The sequence below is a fragment of the Haliaeetus albicilla genome, chromosome 23, assembly GCF_947461875.1.
Source record: "Haliaeetus albicilla chromosome 23, bHalAlb1.1, whole genome shotgun sequence".
NCBI classification, from domain to species: domain Eukaryota; kingdom Metazoa; phylum Chordata; class Aves; order Accipitriformes; family Accipitridae; genus Haliaeetus; species Haliaeetus albicilla.
This window is the reverse complement of record NC_091505.1, coordinates 2,903,390-2,924,506: the sequence shown is the minus strand read 5'-3', so window position 1 is coordinate 2,924,506 and position 21,117 is coordinate 2,903,390. Positions and strand designations below refer to the sequence as shown.

Sequence of the window (21,117 nt, the reverse complement as noted above, 5' to 3'; positions counted from 1 at the left end):
CGAAATCTCCTAGAGGGTCGATAATAAAAGCTGTGGGCAAAGACCAAACTTTAGCAGGGATGAGCGTGGGTACCAGCATCCCTCCTGGGAAGAGCGCTGGCTCCCGGCTGACACAGAGCTGGTCTGATGCCGCTGCAGCGTTAAGCACCCATTGCGCCGAATGCAGGCTCCTCCCGGGGCAAAGACCTTTGCAGGCAGGTGGAGCATTTAAGGCAAGTGGAAATCTGTAGAAATTTGGGATTTGAAGCATAAATCGCTTTATAAGCCAGAGAGGTTTTACTGCAACAGTCTCACGCAAAGCTGGGTGGTCCTCGGTGGGCTCTGCCGTGCAGCCGCTCGCTCAGGCCAGACGTGGGTTTGAGGCAGCTCTGCTTATCTTCTTGTTGCTCTGAAGAAGCTACTTCTTGAATTTAAATCCCTTGTAAGCTCTCCTTCGGTCACATTAAGGTCAAAAATGAGATTTAAAGAACTTCATCAAACTCCGATGTGACTAAAAGCCCCAAAACTCACCAAAGGAGTTACAGAGTTACGAGGCAATGTATTTCGTTCCTTCAGCTGTCAGATGGCTTTGGAGATGCCCCACTGCCGACGCTCCCACCTGGAAAGCATCACTTTAATGCCCTGCCCTAGGCTAAGCCTGGCAGATCCCACCGCAGCCGGAGCAAGGTGGTTCGGCTCCCACCACGCACGGGTGTACGCATGCCCTGCCTGCCGATGCGGCTCCTGCTGCCTCCCGTGGCTTCCTAAACCAAGCTTTGGGTCAGCAGAGCCGTAGCAGACGATGCAATACGGGCAATGAAGGGTAATAACAGTCACAGGAAAGCGTATCGAAGAAAGAGACAAACGGACATCTCGTTTTATAGTCATAAACAGACATGTCACAACACACCAGTTAATTTTTCAGCTTGTACGGGGACAGAAGGGCTACAAGACCACAAGACCTTATAATGCATTAGCCAACGTGGAATAAAAACAGGGCCAGAGGGGCATGCAGGATCCTGAGCCTATATACAAAGGTCCCGCCGCTGCCCGCGGGAGGGGTCCTCCACTGAAACCAAGTTTCCACAGCAAAAATTTGTCTTGGTGTTACAAACCCCCACACTCACCCAGGGACCGAGGGATGATTCCCATGGCACACGTCCCTCTTTAGGCTTCTCTTTTTTTTTTTAATGGCAAGTGAATAAAATGAAAATCCAACGCAGGATGGTTTTGCAGCCAGGATAAATGTGAGCTTTGTTTCTTGCTCTCTCCTGGGACTATTATTCCCAGGAAAAGGTACCCTGGTCCCAGCTGGTACCTCATTCATATGGGGACCCACCGGGACAGGAGGACGTCCCTTGCTCTGTACCACGCTCATTAGCGATGCCTGGAGATGACAAATTTCTACGCAAGGCCGAGCTCTGCCTTTGCTCTGTGTGGTGGGTACCCATGGGCTGTACTATTTTCTTGAGTTCTGTCCCTCTCCCCCCGGGGACGGCACTGACCCCGCACCGGCTCTGCACAGCAACGCACGGGCTATGAGTTAAACGCTGCCAGGGCTTTTAAACCCTTTGGAAACACCGGGCTTCCCCTGCCAATACTGACTTATGGTTATTGCTGCATAATACACAACCGGCCCCCAAAAAAGAGCGGTGGCACCTTGTGCCCCGAGCCGGCTGCATCCCTGCATCCGCGGGTGCCCCGAGCCGGCCGCATCCCCGCATCCCTGGGCACAGGGAAGCGACCTCCCTGCACGGAGCGAACCCGTGACACGTGGGGCTCTGTCCTGACCCTGCGTGCCTCAGCACCTCCGAAGTCCCCGTCTCGGCGGCTTGCCCACGGTTTTTCGCCTTGCAGAGCCAGCCGCCGTGGGCTGCGCTGGGAGCTGCCCCTCTCTTTTGCACCTTAAAAGCCCGATCAGTCGCTGGGTGAGAAAACAGAGGTGGAAAGCGGCTGAGGGACCTGCTGGTCTTGTCCATGCGTTTTTAAGGCATCTTTTGCAGGAAGGGGGTGCTCCCACGCGGCTCTGTTCCACGAGGGCGGCAGGACCGGAGCTGGCCGAGCTCCCCGTCGTCCCAGCTGCAGCTCCCTGGGTGTGTGGGAGAGCAGCGAAAAAGGAGGAGAGAAGAAGATTAAAGTGGGACTCGCCGACCATTTATTTGGTTTGTGCATTGGACTGAAGCAGCGTTTCCTCCTTCAGATCTGCTGGCTCCAAATCAGCCTCTGGTGCTGGACGGGAAGGGGGCTGTCTCGCTTGGACGTGACACCAGAGGAGAAGGATGGACACCTGCAAGGTTCAACAAGCTCCATCTGTGGCCTGCTTTAAAAAGGCATTTATTAGCTGTAAACCTCTGCCGTGACGTATAGAAAACTGGGGTGAGGAGCGGGAGATCGATCAAGTTTGAATCCTGGTGAGAGTTCTCCTTAGAAAAATGGTTAGGGGGGGGAAAAAAACAAAGGTGGCTTTGAAATCAAAAAATCAAAACCGTCCTGAAAAGGAGCATTTCTGCTAGTTAAAAGCCTTTAACTAGAAGAACTTTTTGTGGGGTTTTTTTTTTTTCCTTTACAAACATAGTGCATCTGCGATCATGGAGAATTAACGGTCCGTCTAGAAAAGGGCCTGTGCTTGGGCTATGGAGAGGCTGCTGGTGGCGACAGCGAGTGTCGGCGAGCGGAGGCGTTACATGTGTGCTTCGGAGGCAGGACAGCCCGGCAGCAGCTCCCCGTTCACCACCGCCTCCGAGACCAGCATCTTGTCTTTGCCAGAATCCAGCCGCTGCTTCTTCAGCATCCTCTGATGGACCAGAGGGACGACGGCGAGCACCAAGCCGCCGATGATGGGGGGGACTCCGGCAAAATAAAAGGCTGCATCGTAATTCTCAAAATAGTCATTGAGGTATCCTGAAAGAGAAAAAAGAACAGTGGTTATAGCCACGTCAGTCTAATGACTGACTTCTCTCCTCCCTCGAGTGAGAGCTGCAGCTCACTTCAACCACCAGATTTGGGGAGATTTGGGTTTATAAAATGATCTTTTTTTCCATTGCATTCCTAGGAGTTATTATGCCCAGGATTAAAGGATGTGCACAGCCAACATTGGGTAGCAAGGAAGCCAAGAAGGAAAGCCTCAGCCATCTCACCAGAACAGGACACATCCCAAACGCAAGCTGAGACAGCGTTAAACAACCAAACTTTTCAGGTGGCTCTTCCTAGCACCTTGCCAGCCAGGAGGTAATAGGAAAAGCAGACAGGAGCTGTTCCTCTGCAGGTTGCCTCCACCTGGAAGCCCTGCTTTGCTTATGGATATTTTATCTACATGGGGATGTCAGCTGAAAAATACATGCTGCCAGTTACAAACAATAACCAATCACTTAAAAACCAATGAGGTTCAGCAAGCTCTGACACAGCCAGGCAGCCTCGGAGGATAACCCATTGCCATTTATTGGCACTGGAAAATCCCTCTGAGTTTTCTTCTACGTAGACACTTGCCTGGGGATCATGTCCATTAAATGAGCCCCTTCACCCAGCCCTGTGCCTAGCCAGCCCGATGCAGGGGTCCTGCAGCAGCACCCTAACAGTGAGACATCTGCAAGCCCCACGTTCCTTCACGAGGGCGTTAAACTGAATTTTGCCACCAGAAGCAGAAAGATCAGAGGCGTTTCTACAGCTTTAGCTTAGCGATTGCTGATGCAGATGTTCTGCTGTTCAAGGGCCAGCTTCGATAAAGTGCTCGCTGTTAAGGATGTTGTGGTTATTATTACGCTTAAACACATACCCAAGTCTTGGGAGGACAGAGCTGCGGCTGTCTCCATCTCTGACTTTGATTCAACAGTCCAGGGGCTGTACTTAGCAATTAGCAATCAGTCCCCAGATATCTAAAAGGACTTCTAGAAAACTGACATTTGCCAATTTTTAGCTTCAAACAGAAAGCAGTTAATGTGATCTTGGGTCACTCTCACTGTTCCTCCGCTGGACACCTTTCATCAGCCCAGAGAAAGGCCCTGAGATGCTACGGGACGTAGCATGGAGTGATGCTACAGCCGTACTTCAACCCCCATGCGACACGCTAAGCCAGAAAATTCAAAACCGTATGTCTGGTCTCACGCCAAAATATCACCACGGGTGAAAGCCGCTACAAGCATCTGCTCCCTCTCGGCAGCTGGGTCCAGGTCCGGCACCGCGGTGCTACCAACCTGCTATCGGCGTACCCGCCGTCATGGGCACAGCCATCAGCCCCATGAGGTACCCTATGGCCTGGGACGCCTGCATGGGCCCCACCAGCTCGAAGGCGATGGGGGCCATGATGGTGGTGAAGAAGCCATCGCAAAGGCCGAGGAAGAGGCAGATGACGATGACGCCCTCGAACCCTCGGCACTGCGGGATCATCATGCACAGGATGCCCAACAGCACAAAGGACACAACCTGGGGAGACAAAAGCGGGCATGGACGCGATGATCTCGAAGGTCTTTTCCAACCTAAATGATTCTATGATTCTACGTCACTGGGGTGCAGCATGAGTGGGGATGGGCAGCAGGAAGTGTCACGAAGGTGACGCTGAACAGGTCAACGACATCGCCTCCTCTGGACCCAGCAGTGCCATCCATCCTCTGCTCTCCTCTCAGAGAGGCCCTTAAGAATAACCTTTTAAGAAGCTTTAGGTAGGATTATCTGCTGGATTAGCTGCTAGATTTCAGCGGTTCGTTTTTCAAAAACTACAAGAAGGGGAGAGGGTGTCCAGCAGTTTGGGAAGAGTTGGGACCACAGAGTTTGATTGCTGAACAGACACCAAGACCTCAGGTCAAGTGTGTAACTTCTCTGTACACCTTTCTCTCATAAATTTTCTCCCCTAACAGCAGACAGGGGTGTTAGGTAATGGTCAGTAAAGGATTTGCAATCTGTGGTTGACAGTTACTAAGCAGAGTGTCAATACGGATGTGGAGATGCTATCCCCTGACCCGCAGTGGTTAGCCAGCAGCTATGCGGAGGGTCAGACACAACGTACCTGCAGATAAATCTTCTTCAGCCCGGGAATGCAATCACCAATGCGGCCTGAAACCAAGCGCCCCAGCCCTGACATGGCTCCGAGGCAAACCAGGAGGATCCAGTCCTTTTTGGTTTCTTGAAATCGCTTCTCCACGTATTTTACCTAGGATGGAGGGAAGGATACAAAGACGTGAATCCTCAGTAAGTTAATCCTTCTCATATCCCAGAAACGGATGAGACTTCCTGCAGAGGGCTCGTGGCTTTGGGGGTGGTTGTGTGAACCTCGTGTCTGCACCACGCTGACCTGCCCACCCCATCTCTGCCCACCCCAAACCCAACAGCCCCCTCCTCTCTCCTGCTACTGATGCTTGTCCTTGGGAGCTGCGGGAAGCGACAGCTCTGCCCACCCTGGCACAGAGGACACACAGGAGCATTAAAAAGCTGTCTCCTCCCATCACTATTCCTATTTACAGGACGTGCCTGCAGCAGTTTCTTAGCTTTGAGGCTTTTGATGGCTCTGTCCTTACTGCCCATCTCCACCTTCCCACCTCCTCCTCACTTGCACGGAGGAGCCCTTTCACTCCGGGCAATGCGACCGCCCTCCCCTTCCAGTCCCAGCCTAGGCTCTTACCAGGTTCATGTAAGGTACGAGGTATCCCAGGACAGCAGTAGCGATCCCAAAAGCCCAAATCCGATAGGTCTTTCTCCGGAAAACCCTCAAGTTGAAATACTTGCGCGTCTGGGACCAGCACTGCTGCCGCACGCTCCGGCTGCCCAACTTGTCCTGCCCATCTTGCTGAGAGTCACAAGAAGGTGGCAAGATGGGCCGATAGGTCAGGGACAAGAATATCTGGATGAGCATTAAGGCACTGAGTACTTGGAAAGTATGCGCCAGCCCAATAGCCTTCCCAACCATCTTCAGGAAGAAGGGGAGTGGCACGGAGATGAGGCAGCTGCCGCCGGCCACGATGCCGTTGGCCAAGCCAAGGCGGCGCTTGAAGTAGTGACCAAGGATGACCAGCGAGGGCTGGAAGGCAAAGGAGCTGCCGCAGCCGAAGAGGATCCCGTACGTGAAATAACGAACTTCCAGAGACCTAGTGAGAAAAAAAATACACATCGAGGTGGTTATGTTACGCAGAGGTAAGGAAGCCTTCTCCCCCACGGTCCTGCAAAACCTGGAGTCAAAACCCAGGTCTCACAAACCACAGGTGCTACACAGACAGTCTGACCTCGAGGAGCTTATTGCTTAGCCAAAGCAAGGATTATCCTCATTTCACAGCTGGCATGTTAAATCTTCGGGAAAATGAAGTCTAGCTGGGGAGTGCCTTCTGCAAAGAGGAGAAAGCAGCAGCCAACCTCCCCTCCTTGGGAAGTTGACCTAACTTGAATGGTTTTTAAATTACAGCAAGCAAGATTTTCTAAGGTAGGCAAGGTGGATTATTTTTAGCTAGAAATCCATTTTTTTTCCACTGAAAGGACTAATTGAAAACATTCTGCACCCAGTGTTTGAAAGCAGAAGGCACCAACCCTGCTGGTTATTAGGCACTTAGGAAGGAAACATTGCGTTTCTGCCAGGCTCCAGGCTGGTTAATTAAGTTCTTCTTCTTTAAGCTCCTCTGGGAGTTTCAATTAGACAATTAATAGGTCTTGTTTGTACCTTACATTGGTGGCTGCACTTGAGGAGGAAGCGAAGTGGCTGCTCTACAGAACAGGTGGAAAGTCCTGAGAGCCCTTGGAAGGAGCCGTTCCCCAATTGCCAGCCCAGTTTTCCCAAAAGAAGCAGCTGAGAAAGGAGCCTAAAGTTAGGCGGTGCAAATAACCCATTGTGTTTCTCTCCAGATGAAGGATTTTCTACTTCATCCCCGTGCAATATATTCAGCTGCAAAAGTCTGCCACGAAATACTGCATGGGAGGAGAATGCAATGGAAACATTTGGGCAGCTCACCGGGCAAGCGATGCTGCAAAAACGGGGTCTTTACTCCAACACTCAGAACGACTCATGTGAAATACTGAGTGCTGCTCATGAAGCAAGTGAGAAGACAGCAGCCCAGATCTAATGGAGCAGTTTGAACTTGAGAAAACGTTTACAAGCACATCATTTCTTCCATTACACGCTCCTCTCTTTAGCTAGCCAAGCAGAAAGCAGAACATGTTTGCTGTACCCAATGGCTCAAAGACAAATGACTGTCATGAAAGGCAATTTCCAGCTACTCCAGAACGAAGCCACATCAGAAATCCCCTCCGTAGGAGCCAGGCAAGCAGCTGGGCTATGCAGGCTGTCTCCGACCTCCCACGCACCAGCCGCGGCCATCTCAGCTGGGTCACACCAGCTTTGGTACTGCAGCTAAGCTGACGTGTTGGATAAGTGGAGACAAATGCCACGGCTCCCATCTGCTCCCTGTTGACGCTAAGACACCCCCACAAGAGCAGGGGCTCCTTTCAGCCGTGCTTCTTAGCCAGGATTTCCCACCCTGCTCCCTGGGAATCAGTCAGCTGCTCTCTGGTGGGAAAGGTGGCATCGTCTCCCTTGGATAACGAGGTCTCCCGTGGATAATGACATCTCCTGGGCCAAGGAGGTCTCCCTCCAACGGCCGCCTCTCACTTACAGCTCACGATGGGAACGGCCCTCGTTCAGCCCTGCTGGCAGAGGTTGGGGGATTTCTCGCTGCAGGAGAAACCGGGCAGAAATTGTGGAGGGGAAGGAGAGGCAGATGAAAAGGGATTCAAACCCCACCACAAAATGCTTAATGGTGCAGAAGGGGAGGGCATTGGGGGGCATATGAAGACAGCCCTGCTGAACTGGCCATCATTTCCCATTCCTCACAATAAAACATCCTCCTTAAAACCGGAGGGAAGGTGAAGTCTTAACAGAACTGGGATTTCTCTCTTCTTGAGGGCGCCTAAGATCTGTGGTGGCTCGAGGTGATTACGAGTGCAGGAGACACTCCGGTGCAAGGTGGCAAAGCGAGGAAAACCCTCACCTTGGCCCCATCCAAAAATCTTCAGCCTTCCCCAGAGCTCTGCTTTTCAACATATTTTGTTTATTTACTGGTTTTTGTACAAAGTTCCCAATATTTTGAGAGTAGGAGGCACTGAGCGTGAGCTGGGCGCTGAGGTCCTGCCGTGCAGGCTCGGTGGCTGAGTGGGTTTTTGGATCGGCTCGGTGCAGTGCTGGGAACCGCTGCTCCTCTGTTTGGACAAAGCAAACGCATTTTAGAGAAACCAGGAGATAAAGGGTGGATTAGCCTTGATCCAGCCCTGCTGAGCCCACCAAACCCAGGCTGCGTCTCCCTTTACGGCAGCAGCTCCCTTTGCACCGGTGCATGTAGCCCAGCCGGCGCTGGGTGGGTCATCTCCAGCTGCGGCTGCAAGGAGCTGGCAAGGGGGACCAAATAAAAAAAACAACCAAAAAAAAAAAAACCCAACCCCCTTCTCCATTGTTCTGGGTGAGCAGGAGCCACTAGCTCCGAATTTCGGGACCAGCTTTCACCATCCAGATGGAGCACTGCCAAATCCCGCAGCCCCGCTGCTCTTCCTCTGGCTCCGGCTCGGCTGTGCCGAAGGCAGATTCCCTCACTGCGGTCCAGCTGCAAAGGGGCTTCTTTCTCCCTTAAAAGGCAGCCAAAGGAATGTGAACCGAGAGTGAGAAGGCAGGAAATGGGGATTTCAGCTCTGGAGCTCTCCTGGAAATAATATTCTTCTCTGCCTGTACTGTTTGATTTTTTTTTTTTAAGCCCAACACAACAAGCCACTGGCAGAGATGTGGTCCCAAGAGCTCTTTTCTTTGCACGAACATTTTACAATAGGGGGGAGAAAAAAAAAAGTCCAAGCTTCGTTGATTAGCAGGAAAGCAAGATTACATGGGAAGCGCCTGCGATCTGCGCTGCCAGGAGCCTGGGCACACCTTCCCTCAGGACCGACCGCACTTTCTCCGATTACTACTATCTTTTGAAATACAAACGGGTGGCATCTGCGGAGGAAGTTGCAGAGGGTGGTTCCTTCCATGCCACTGCCTGTGCTGCTGCCCGAGATGGTTTCAGCATCCCAAGTCCCCCAGCTGCAACTGGCCCCATTCCCTAGGGCTTTGCTGGGAGGCTCAGAAGCTGCTTCCCCTCTCCCAGCGTGATGGGGGGGGCTCCTGCAGCTAGGGACCCATCACGCGGCACGTATCCACATGGAACCAGGGTTGGGATGAGCACAAGGGTCTCGTTGCCCTCGGTAAAAAGGAGCTGGCACCCAGCTGCCCCGCACGGGCAGGGTGGGCAGGGACAAGCACAGCGCAGGCAAGTCGCCCTCTGGGAAACTAGCGTGTGTTTGCTTTAAAACAAACCCACTTCTTGAAGCATTTTAATTAAAACAATACTGATTTTAACTGAAATCCAACCCCAAGTGATGTTTTTATTCAGAAAAACTGGGGCAAATGATGTTTTGGAGGGTGTTTCCATGGTGCCTTTGAGACTCCATTTAACAAGTGCCGCATAAAGGACCCCAGAGGTGACCTCTTTTTGCTCCCATAAAGATGCAAATGTCTTGGGTTGGAAAGACTCTCACATCGACTCAGGTTTACCTGCCATCCTAACGCCCATGGGCAAGCCCCTGCCAGCAGAAATTCGTGGCATGGGATCAGCCGTGGAAAACGAGGAGCAGCCATCGCCCCGTGCTGCCGCAAATGCCCGAGCTGGTGCGGGAACAGCACAAACTGGTCCAAACCCCGTCTGCGTCCTCATCCCCGTCTGCCCGGCATGGAAACTCCCTCTTGCCCGGTGTAACCCATCAAATATTATTTTAAGCATTAATTTACTTTCAGTACCAAATGTGAAATTGGTTGCAAAGGAGACGGGTTTTGTCCACGAGCATCTCTTTGGAGCTGCCCGCAAGAGGCAGGCCAACTTCTGCCTGCCTGTTTTAAAGATCAAATGAAGGACCTGAGGGCTGAAATCCCATAAAACAAAGTCCCTCACTCAGGTAAAATTCACTCTCTTGTTATATAAGGACAAAAAAGCAACTCGGTTCAATTTGGAGAGAAACAGGCTGTGCACACTTAGGCTGCATATGGGCTGTAGGGGTGCCAGGAGACCTCTCATCTGGATGGAAGCCACCTGCTTTGCCCCAAAAGGCAGCAGCAGTGTGTAGGTGGGGGGGGGTTGAAGGGAACAGGGAGGAAGAGGAGCTCGCCGAGGAGCTGGATGGCCCCTCCGCAGCCTTACTTGGTGAAGGAGCTGGAGAGGAGTCCGATGAAGGCGATGGCAGCTCCCGAGGCTGCTGTGGTCCTGCAGCCGATCCGGTCGGTGAAGATGCTGACGATGGGAGAGCAGAAAAAAATCATGCCCATGGCCAAGGAGCCGACCCATGCTAGGGAAAGAGAGAAGAAAGGAGATGGTCAGGGCAGGACATCAAACAGGGGCCAGGAGGGGAACAACCAGGGACCGACTCCAGCTTTGAAGGTGGTCTCGGCAGAGACCCATCACACCGTTAATTAACAGTGCGGGTCATAAATAACATGGTTACCACCCGTGCTGCCCGCCGGTGTCACGGCCGGGACTCAACCTGCAGCGTCTCACTGTTTGCCCGTGCAATGGAGGCATGGCCAGGTTTTATGCCCCTCCTGGGGAAGGCACCGAGCTTTTAACGCTTTTTTCTAATGGCCCTTGCTGGGCAGGTAATGACGTCTCCCCTGATGGCACTTCCATAGGGGACATCTCCACGGCCAAAAGGCCCCCGAGCTCCTCAGAGCCCTCTGCTCCCTGGCTTTGGCTAGGAAGAGTTTCATACCCTGAGTTACAGCTCTGTGTTCCCAGGTACCACGCTCATCCCCCACTGCTCCCCACTCCCCAGAGCCAGGACTGCCTCACCTCTCCCTCGCCCCACGTCAGTGGGGATTTCTTGTTGCAGCTGAGCTGATGGGAGACTCGCGGTTTGTGCCAGGTTAGGTTACATCCCAGGCCCTGCCAGGCGATGCCCAAGCGGGACCGTGATCTCACGGCTCCTTCTGACCCACCTCTGGAGAAAACCACTGTCTGGCTGTCTTTTTTCAGAAACTTTTATTATTCGCAGATTATTTCAGCCCATCATCTTCTCCTTGCCCTCTACCTTCTCTCTTTAATGGTTTCTGTGATTATTTTGGGGAGGAAAGGCAGGCTTTCAAGAAAAGCCATGTGGTAAGGAAAGAAATTCTCAGTCTACTAGCTCTGAGGAGAAGCAAGAAATCCCGTTGGCGGGGCGCAGGGCAGGGCAGGATGGACGGATGGACAAGGAGCCCCCAGCCCTACCCAGCACCCAAGCAGAGGGACCTCCTGGAGCATCTCCCAGCTTCAGGCACTGGCTCTGGACTGCCGAGCATGATCTGCCCCGCACAGACCCCAGGACATGTGCTCCTTGCTTTTTTTATTCCTTTTTTTTGTGTTGGTTTTTTTTTGTATCCAAACCAAGTGCTCTGCAAACCCTTTTAGCACAGCCTCGCACAATAACAACCCGTCTTTCAAGAGCTGTGAGATTTTCAGAAAATAGCCAGGTTCCTATTAAAAGCAAATCCCAGCCACATAACAGCCTCTCCAACCTCTGCCTTTCAAAAAGGACCACACAAAGAAGCCCTCGCTAGCCTGGGAAGAACTGACCCTTCCAAATTAATTATAAGTTTGCAAGGACCCAATTTACTCCGAAGTCTTCCTTAATAAATGCAGAGCGGAGCAGTAAAAAGAAAAGCAAGGGCTGTGCGGGAACCTCATGGGACTTGCCAGGCTCTCGTCTCGACACCAGGCGAAATGCAAAAGGGTGAGGGAGAGGACCCCCCTCTCCGGCTCATTTTCTTGGTTATAAACACAAGGCACAGTGTAATGAAAGTCCTTCTAATAGGATTAGGTGGCACGGCTCCAAAGAGCCGTCCAAAACAACTCCAAGAGGGGGTGAGGGGTGGGAGCAAAGCCAAGATGGGAAAGGCTCGTTAAATTGGATAATATACTTCCAGAAATGTTCCTTCTACTCCAGCCAAGGCAGTAAAACGTTAGATGGCCCCGTCATGTTTGAAGTTTGTTATTTTTGGAAATTACTTTAAGAAACGCGGAAATAAAAGCATAAAGCAAAGTATTAAATTTAAAGGGCCAGATTCTGATCTTAATAACCCGGAGATTTACATGCAAATAAGCAGTATCAATCTCTGGCCCCAAAAATGCACACTCACCTGCAGAGATCAAAGCAAACCCTGGGCAAGAGGCTCAGCAATGGGCGCTTAAAAGCTCCTCCAGCTTTGGGTTTGTAAAAAGGAGATATCGCTCAATTAAAATCGGTAAACACAAAAAAAGAGTCCCGTGGCAAATTGCTCTACCTTAGAGAAAGGGCTTACCACAAGCAATGAATAAAAATAGGCTTGGGGAAGAACATCAAGTTAAAATTAGTAAGAACAATAGCCTCACTTCCAGAGCGGGGTTTTGTCTTCCCAGCGCTTCCCAGCGAAGCCCCGGGAAGCCGGGAGGGCTGGGCGAGCTCCAGTGCTGGAAAGAAACTTCGGCAAAATCTGGGGGCAGGAGAAAGCTGCCTCGGTCCCGGCTCCGGTCCTGGCGTGATTCACACCAAAATAGCCCCCGGAGAGCAGGTTGCACAATTTACCCCCCTGTTTTATCCCCAGTGCGACGGTGGTAATCTCCTTTCACCTGGGTCAGGGCAAGGCTAGAGGAAAGCCACGGCAGAAAACCACGGGTTGGGACAAAAAACCAGGGTTCAGGTGAAGCGTAGCCCCAAACTTGTCCCTCCGGACACGGAACCAGACTCCCTGGATCCGGTCCAGGGGATGGAGGGTTTATTTTTGGCAATCTGTGTAACGCGGTATTGAAGGTTCTCCTAGCCTTTCCTGGACATGAAGGGCAGAGGCAGCCATTCCTCCGGTGGAAACCAGACAGGGCTTAACCAGCCTGAGTCAGGGCTTCCCTTCGGCAGCTCCTCCGATGCTGGAGAAGTTACGACTTGATTTAAAGCCCACAGGAAAAAAAAAAAAAAGAGGCGGGGGGGAATCTTTGCTTCTGATTTCCACGGGGTTTGGATGAGATCGTTAATTCCTGGCCCAGCCACACCTCACAACCCTCTGTGGCTGATAACCTGGGCGAGATATTGAAACACACAAAGACAAGCCCCCACAAGAGGCACGAAGCCTTATCAGCGGCGCAGTGCGATCAAGCAGATCCTAAAAGAAACGATGGACCGAATCCAGCTGAGGACAGGGCTGGAAGGAGCTCAAGAGCTGCACAGAACTTGGACAGGAGTCGGGTTAAGACTTGATTGAGCTTCAAGGTGCCGTGAGTCCAACCACCTCCCGGGAGCACCAGCTGAAGGAGCTGGTTTTGGAGCTGCCCAGCTGGGTGCTGCGAGGGGACCTGGCTGGCGATGGCCAAGAAAGCCCCTCTCCGAGGGATGCCTTTACAGAAACACCAAATGCTTCAGAAACCGCTTATTTAGTTAAAAAAGAAAGCGGGGGGGGGACATTTAAAGCACTCTCCTTTTGCAAGGGGGAGCGGAGATGACTTCTGATTTGGGGGCTGGCAACATTAGGAGGTGGCTCAATGCATGCTGTCCCTCCCCGATAGCCACCTCTCCGCTGACCCTGCTTGGCACTGTGAGTTACGCCAACACCAACCACATCCGTGCCACCCTGCTCCCACCCGCAGCCGCTCCTGAAGGCAATAAAACAGCAGCCGGGGAGCCATGACCCCCCCGGGTACACGTACCCCACTCCTCACCGCTTGCTCCGGCAGGGATGGCAGCGGAGTGGGGGACAGCAGCAGCCCGAGCTGCCACCGAGCCCAGGCCACCCGCAGCCCCGGCTCCCTCCAAAGCTGATGGGATCTTGCTGGTGGTCCTGGGGATGCTCTGGGGTATGGGAAGAGCCCAGCATGGGGCTGGAGCCCCTTTGCTGGAGCAGAGAGGTTGACCAAGGAGAGCATCCCACCAGCAGCCCACCCGCAACGTGATCACACAGGGTAAAGCTCCAGCTAAAGCTCCACAAATTGCTCCTCCCCACCTCGATTTAACAAAGACAGCCAAACTGCCGGCCCATGGTAAGTGCAAAGCAATGTGGCCTTCAACATGACAGGAGAACACAGTGGCTGAAGATCTCCAGGGAGCATAGATGTGGGTAACACGGCCAAGCCGAGCTGTCCTCCCCAGCGCCGCTTGCTCTGGGCTCAAGACGGAGTAAAAACCGGGGAGGTGACCCATTCGCCCACCAGCCCAACGTCATCAAGCTGTGCCCATGATGGAGGAGCTCCGGGACCACGTATGCCTCGGCCACCAGCTCCTCCTCCTGCCAGCGGGTGACAACACCAGTGGGGACCCTGCGGCAGCGGAGGACTGGCACGTGGGGGTCAGGACCTGCGATGGGGCTGGCGATGCCGAGGGGCCAGGGAGGGCTGTGAGCACCATGTCCGCACGTTCACGGCAGCAAGAGGTGGGCAGGGCCCCCAGGGTCGGTCCGGGTGGGTGCCACATGCCAGACACCAGAGCAGCTTTCTTTCCAGCAAAGCCATCCCAAAAGGATGAAAAGCTCCTTCCTTGCCGGTATTTTCCTGAGCAGAAAAAGGTTTCTGGGCACGGCGGAGCAGAGCAAGGTGGGCGCAGGAAGGCGAGAAACAACAGGGGAAAACATCACCACAGGGAGACGCAGATCCGAACCCCCCCGGTATTTAGCTATTGTTCCAAAAAACATCATTAAAAAATCGTACTGCGTAGTATTTGTTCCTTTAAAAATGAATCTCCAGGGAGAGAGAAGGAAGGGATGTCGCTCTCAGACGTGCTTCCCCGCTGACCCAAATACCCCGGGCTGGAGGGATCAAGGGCCAGGAGGTGAGCTCAGATCCGCCGCTGGAGGAAGTGTCTTCCCTCGCTTCCCGCGGCTTCTCCCGCTTGCGCCGCGCGGCCGGGACAGGGCGGCCGCCGGCGGGTACGGGGACATGCTGCCGAGGGTCACCTTCCCCGGGCCGGAGAAAAAGTAGTTTCTTGACTCGTGTTTTCTGGGGACGGGGAAGCTGTGCCGGCACGACAAACCTCATCGCGCATCTCCAGAGCCTGTCCCGGCCCTACCTGGCTCCCTTTCTGGGTGGCCTGGGAGGCCAAGCAACCTGGTGGCCCTGCCCAGGCAGTCACTACGGGGGAGCGGACGGCTGTAACCCCCCGCTCTGCAGAGCTAATGCGTGCCGCCCCCAGCACATCTGCAGCGAGAATGAAGCAGCTGTTTTATCTTGTGCCCTTAAAAAGCAATTTGCGTCATCGTCTTGCTCGCTCAAAGCAAAGCCCCATGTGCTCAACACCCCCCGCGGAGCGAGCCCATCCCAGGGAGGGTTGGTCAAGGCTTAAATAAAGGCAGACGCAAAATCACATCTGAGGAGGCCACCGCGATGCACGGCAGGAAGGGAAACTAAGCGAAAGAGCAGCAAACCGAAGCTGAGGAGCCCCAAACCGAAGCTGAGGAGCAGCTGGGCTCCTCTGGACGGGAGGTGGTGGTGGTGGGGCGGCACGGTGGCAGCCACTGTGCATCACGTGCAGCTAAAAGCCAGATAAACTCATTAACTGTATAGCAAGCCCTGCTTGGTACCATACCCTAAAGCTTCAGAACAAAGTCCTCCTTTATCAGGTTTGGCTGACTTCTCCCCGCCTCCCTTCTTTTGAAAACAATTCCATCACAGCCTGAAAATGGGAATAAATGGAATTACTCAGAGGAATTAATCAAGGCCAGGTCGGACTAAAGACTCTTTCAGTGTCCTGTTCGTGGTGGTATTAGGACAGACTAAGGAAAAATGTGAATATCGCAGGAGAAGTGGCAGCTGCCATCACCAAGGCATGGTCCCGTGACCATGGGTAACGCAACAGCTTCTCAGAGACCAAACCCACCAAGCGTCCATCCAGTCTTTGCCATAGGAGACTTTTTAAAAAAATCAATTTTTAACTGGTTCAGGAGCACAGGGCACTGGAGCAGAGCAGGCTGGGAATGTACTTTGCTTTTAAAACCCCACCATATCTCCCCTGATCGGGCCTCTCTGCCTTCCCTCGCTCTCAAGGATGCAGGGAACTTTTAAGAGACGATGTGCAGGCCACCTCCTGTAACCACTAAGTGACAGATATCAGCTTATGTGAGAGAAAAGTCCCAATATTAGCTGCCCTGTGGCCACATTAAGTAGAGATGGAGACAAATCTGTGGTTTCGCTTGGCAAGCAGCAGGCGCATAGTGTTTGCCTGAGGTTCATGTGCTGAACGTCTTGGACAAACTCAGCCCCAGCCACATTTTGCATCATTTCATTCCAAAACCATAGAATTCGACCCCGGCTAGAGCAATATGGTGTTTGAGCTCGTGTCTGAGCCGCATCACGTCCTCCCCGTCTGCAGCCTGGCTCCTGCTTGGCCTCGGAGGCTCCAGAGCCGGTCCAGAAATGCAAATTCTAGTGAAATCCATCCAAAAGCAACAAGGCAGCATGTGCTCTGCAGCTAAAACCCACCATGGGCCTAGGCTGGATTTTTCTCCCCAGCCCTTCCCATTCCAGGCCAGGAAGGTTTTTCTTCTCTGTGTTGCCTTCTGGCTTACAATTTTTGGGAGATGATTCACCTACCGCACAATGAAGTTACCCAATAAATAGGAGCTACGGTCGCAGCAACTTCATCTCAACACAGGCTCCCATCCACCACGTCCCATCCCGACGTCTTTCCATGACCTACACCCTCGGGGAGGGTGGGGACCTTGTTACTCCAATCTCTCCTGATGTTGGGTGACTCCAAGGGATGCGGGGTTGGACCAAGTTTACCCGTGTCGCATCTCCCCGGGTGAGAGCCCAGCGCTGCACGCCCGGAGGGCAGCTCTTGGGGTTCAACTGCTGTTGGGCAAAACCAGTGCCCTCACGCAGCTCCTGCCTGCGTGAACTGGCAGAGCCTCTTCAGTACCGGGGTGGAGGGGGGGAAGCACGTCCCGAGGGCGAGCATCCCCTCCTTCAACTGCGCTGTCAAACACCTCACCAGCCCCTGGCTGAGTTTTAATCCAGCAATTTCATGAAAAACAGAAAAGTTCCATTTTAATTGGTGAAAATTCCCTCCTCCCACCCACGGAGCGCCAATCTGTAATTAGCCTTTCATGTAAAACGATGTTTATTCCTGACAGAGTTTATCTTGGCACAAACACGCGCTCTGAAATGTGCACACATTTGAAGACTCAAACCCTGCATTTAATTCTCTATCTGCTTGTTAATCCTCATTGTTCCCAAGCCCCTTTTCAAAACACACCCACGGGGAGAATAAAGTATTTTTATATATATATATAAAAAACCCTCTTCCAGTGTCAGGAACACCAGCAGCGAGCGCAGCCCTGCAGGCACCGGCCCGGGGTCCGGCTGCCCCGACAGCTCCCAGCACTCGCCCAAACACACAGTACCAAACCCAGGAGTCCTTCTTCTTGATTTTTTCCATTTTTTTTTAAATATAATTTTTCTTCCCAGCTGTGATGCTCCTTGGATATTCCCCCCTGCAATGCAGCGCACTCGCCCGAAGGACGGGAGCCCCTCTGTTTATTTGGCAGCTCTGCAGCAGGAGGGTGGGGAAAACACGGTGGGGAAACCACCAATAGCCCCCAGCCCCATTTTGGAGAACCCACCCTCAGTAAGGCAAGCAGATGGGGACCAGACCCCAAGTTTCATGATTCCTGGGCTTAATTTGAAGTGATCTGGGATTTACACGCTCGCGGCATGCAGTGGCCACATCTCCTAGTGTAGCAGCTTGGGGCTGGACCAGCAGCCCCCAGGGACCTCCCAGTTGGGACTGGGTGACCAAAGCAGACCAAGCCCTTCCTCCCCGTCCAGCCCCAAGTGCAGACGGCAGCACGGGGCCCATCGGGGCAAGCGGTGAGAGTGGGGGGCTCCCGAGGGGCTGCCAGCAGCCGCTCCAGGTTGCCCCGCTCTGGGTGACCTCATTGCTTCCAATGGGGCAATACACACAATATTTACCTTCTAAAATGAAAAGGAGAGCAACGGGTCAGGGTCAGAGTTAGGGTTTGGATTAGGGTTAGGGTCAGGGTCAAGGTCAGGGTCAGCATTAGGGTTTGGGTTAGGGTCCGAGTCAGGATTAGGATTTGGGTTAGGGCCAGGGTTAGGGTTTGGATTAGGGTCAGGGTCAGGGTTAGGGGTTCTGGCTCCCCCCAGCCCAATGTGCCCTGGCAGGTTGGAGTTTCCTCCAGGCCCCATGTGCTGGCTCCTCATCCCCTGTTTTGGGGGAAACAGTTCTTTCTCATTGCTAAAGCCAGGCAGGTCCCAGAGCCGATGGCAATGATTAACTCCGGCGGGATGGTGTGGGTCAGCCGTGACCCCGGGTGCCAGGTGCTGCACGTCCGAAAAAGCCTTTGGAAAAGCCGTGACCTGACCAAACTTCACTGGGCTTTGACTACGATTAACCTCCTCCACTTGTACAAGCGCGTGAACAGGTCGGCACTCGTGCCCCGCCACGGCCACCCTCCCATCCCCAACAGGGCGGTGGTGACACCCTTCCTCCTCCCCCAGCCCAAAAACATGTCATCTCCTCTGAATCCCCACTGTGGCCACTTCTTGTAACTGGCAGACTTGTACTGGTAACCAGTTCCTGCAGCACACTGACAACTGGGAGGACACTGCAGTTTTGGGACAGGGGTGGTGGAGCTTCAGGAATTCACCCCACCACTTCACCTCCCTTGGGAGACCCCCAGCACCAGGAGACCGCTCTGCAAGACTTGTTCATCCATCCAAGGCAAAAACATCACGTTTGCAAACAGGGCAGGGAGGATGCAAGGGGGTGGGTGGCTGCGAGGACACGAGCAGCACGAGGGGCAGCCTGCCAGCCCGTCCCAGCCTGGCACCAGCACCAGGACTGGGCCAGCAGCACCGGGGCACACGGCCGGCCGGCACCAGCCACTGCTTCCCACCTTGGGACCCAGACGAGCACTGCTGCTTTTGGGGGGACACCTGAAACCCCAAAAGGGCAGGAGGGTGAGTCTGGGGGCACCTCATCCCCTGGCCCACGCTTACCTGCACCCCAGCACCCAGCCAGCCATCCCACACACGTGGCTGTTATGGCATTTCCCTGGCTCGGAGCAGCTCGGCTGGCTTTGTGCTATGCTGCCGGGATGCAGGGGTCGTGGCTCCCGGCCAGCACACGTCAAGAGCAGACGGCAAAGCAGTGCCGTGGCTCACGGACGGGGCTGAGGGGGCGATGCCAACAGGGCTTTTTACACCAAGGTCAGTGGTTCATCTCCCAGCCCGGCACAGCATCCGCGTGCATCCCTACGGGTGCCTGTGCCCAGCGCAAACCCACCACCGCAGCCGGCATCGCATCTCCAGCTACACGGTGATATCATACCCCAGGCACGGCTGCAGGACCCCCAAAATTCCCGACGTTACTCCACATTGAAAGTACCTGGGGCACCCCAACCCCCCGATGCCTCAGGGAGAAGACGGGACGGCTCCCTGCCCCTGACGGGAGGCAGGTTGGGTACTCCCCCCAAAACGCGGCCGGTGGCCCGAGACTGCTCCATCCCTTGTGAAATCACCGGGCACTTTCTGTCTCCTCTCCTCGCCTCTGGCAAAACCCGCCTGGGCTGTGTTTGGGAACCCTTTGCCTTCTGCGGGGAGGCTGGGGTGAGAAAGGATGCTTTTTTCCAAGCTGGAAGAGACAGAAAAGTTTCCTTCTTTGCCAAATTTCTCCCAAGCCATCTTCTGTTTCCCATTAACGGCGAGAAGAAACCCTCTGGCTGGGGTCCGCGCTCCTCCCACTGCAACTCCCACGGGCACTTGTCAACATCCCAGTAAAAAAAGGAGAATTAAACCCACCCAACCTGGCTGGCCATGACGCAAGGACCCCCAGAGCGAGGACCGGCGGCGGGTGGAAAACAACCCCCCTGCTCTGCTTTTACATCTCTGCCACGGAAACTTTTCAACTCCAGTTGCTGGCAGGAGCCGGGCTGATCCCAGCTGAATTCCTTCCACTTACCAGCAAATAAATAGCAGTTAAATAGAGGGAAAAACACCCTTTTTTCAAAGGGAAAACAAAGAGGCCGGGGAACATAAATGGAGGCGAAATGTTGGGCTGGTCACAGACTCATGAAGACCTTTTTTCCCTCCTGGTTGGGTACTTGACAGCCTTCCCTTTCAGTTAATTAAGGGATACTCAGAAAGAAAAATATTTCCAGCCCTTTGCCAGCCCTGACCATTAAGGGGACAGTCACAGCGTGCTTGAGACCCAACCCAGGAGCCCTGGCCACAGCTCCTCCACCCAGCCCAGACACTTAAAACCCCATTTTTCAGACAAATAGGTGCCGTTGCAGGACATCTGCGGTCTCCTCCCAGCCGTGGCAGACTTCTGCCCAGTCTCTTCTCCAAACCCTCCGGTGATGGGCATCTCCAACCTTCCCCTAGACAAAGGCTGGTCTTCTTGCACTCCAAGTATTTCTCCCAACTGACACCTTCCTTGCTGCAAAATTTCAAAGCGTCACTTTGCAACCTGTCCCTCACCGGACGGAGGGAGCAGCTTATTACCTTTTTTGCAACTTTTTAAGGAGCTGAAGGCAGCGATGCACCTTCCCTCCTCTAGCAGGAACAACCCCAGCCCGGGCTTCAGTGCTGCACATCATTCCCCCTTCTCTCCTCCACATCTCCCAGTTGGCCCAACCCTTTCCCAGTGTGTGGTGCTCAGCAGAGCCCACCAGAGCCCCCTCCAAGCTCCGGGGAAAAAAAAAACACTGCGGCAACCTCAGCCTGAGCCCCAGCTGGGACAAGCACCCCAAGACGGAGAGCGCTGGGGCGGCAGCGATGCCTCCCCTACGGCACTCGAGTGGAGCCGCCCGCCCGAATATTATCAAAATATTTCAGTTATGTTACTTATTTGCTTACACCCAACAAGGCCCCAGTTTCCCCGAAGACAAAGTCCGCTCAATACCAGACTCTATACAGGGCTAGAAATATGAAAGGGAAAATCTATGCAGCAGCGCTTTTTGAAGGGAGGCCCCTCTCCAGGCTGCACCAGTCGGTTTTTAAGTTGTTTTGCCCTCGAGCTTTGTTCACAAAGGAGATGATAACACCTTCCTGCAACGGGCTCTTCCACCATACCGGCAGTTCCCTGAGCCCAAACCCTCCCGTGGCGTGAGGAACAGCGCAAGGTGGTGACTGACCGCAC

The 21,117-nt window shown here is 53.7% G+C and overlaps 1 protein-coding gene across 1 annotated transcript in view; it reads right to left on the bottom strand.

Annotated features, from left to right (window-relative positions):
* Positions 1–827: 827 nt before the first annotated feature.
* The window catches only part of SLC16A2 (solute carrier family 16 member 2), a 35,458-nt gene continuing 15,168 nt past the window's right edge, over positions 828–21,117 (bottom strand). Inside the window, exons 2-6 of the mRNA XM_069810912.1 lie at positions 10,167–10,311; positions 5,591–6,053; positions 4,979–5,122; positions 4,170–4,398; positions 828–2,880 (exon numbers count right to left, since the gene is read on the bottom strand). Coding sequence (XP_069667013.1) covers positions 2,660–2,880; positions 4,170–4,398; positions 4,979–5,122; positions 5,591–6,053; positions 10,167–10,311 — 1,202 coding nt within the window. The 3' untranslated portion in view covers positions 828–2,659. The remainder of the gene's footprint in view (positions 2,881–4,169; positions 4,399–4,978; positions 5,123–5,590; positions 6,054–10,166; positions 10,312–21,117) is intronic.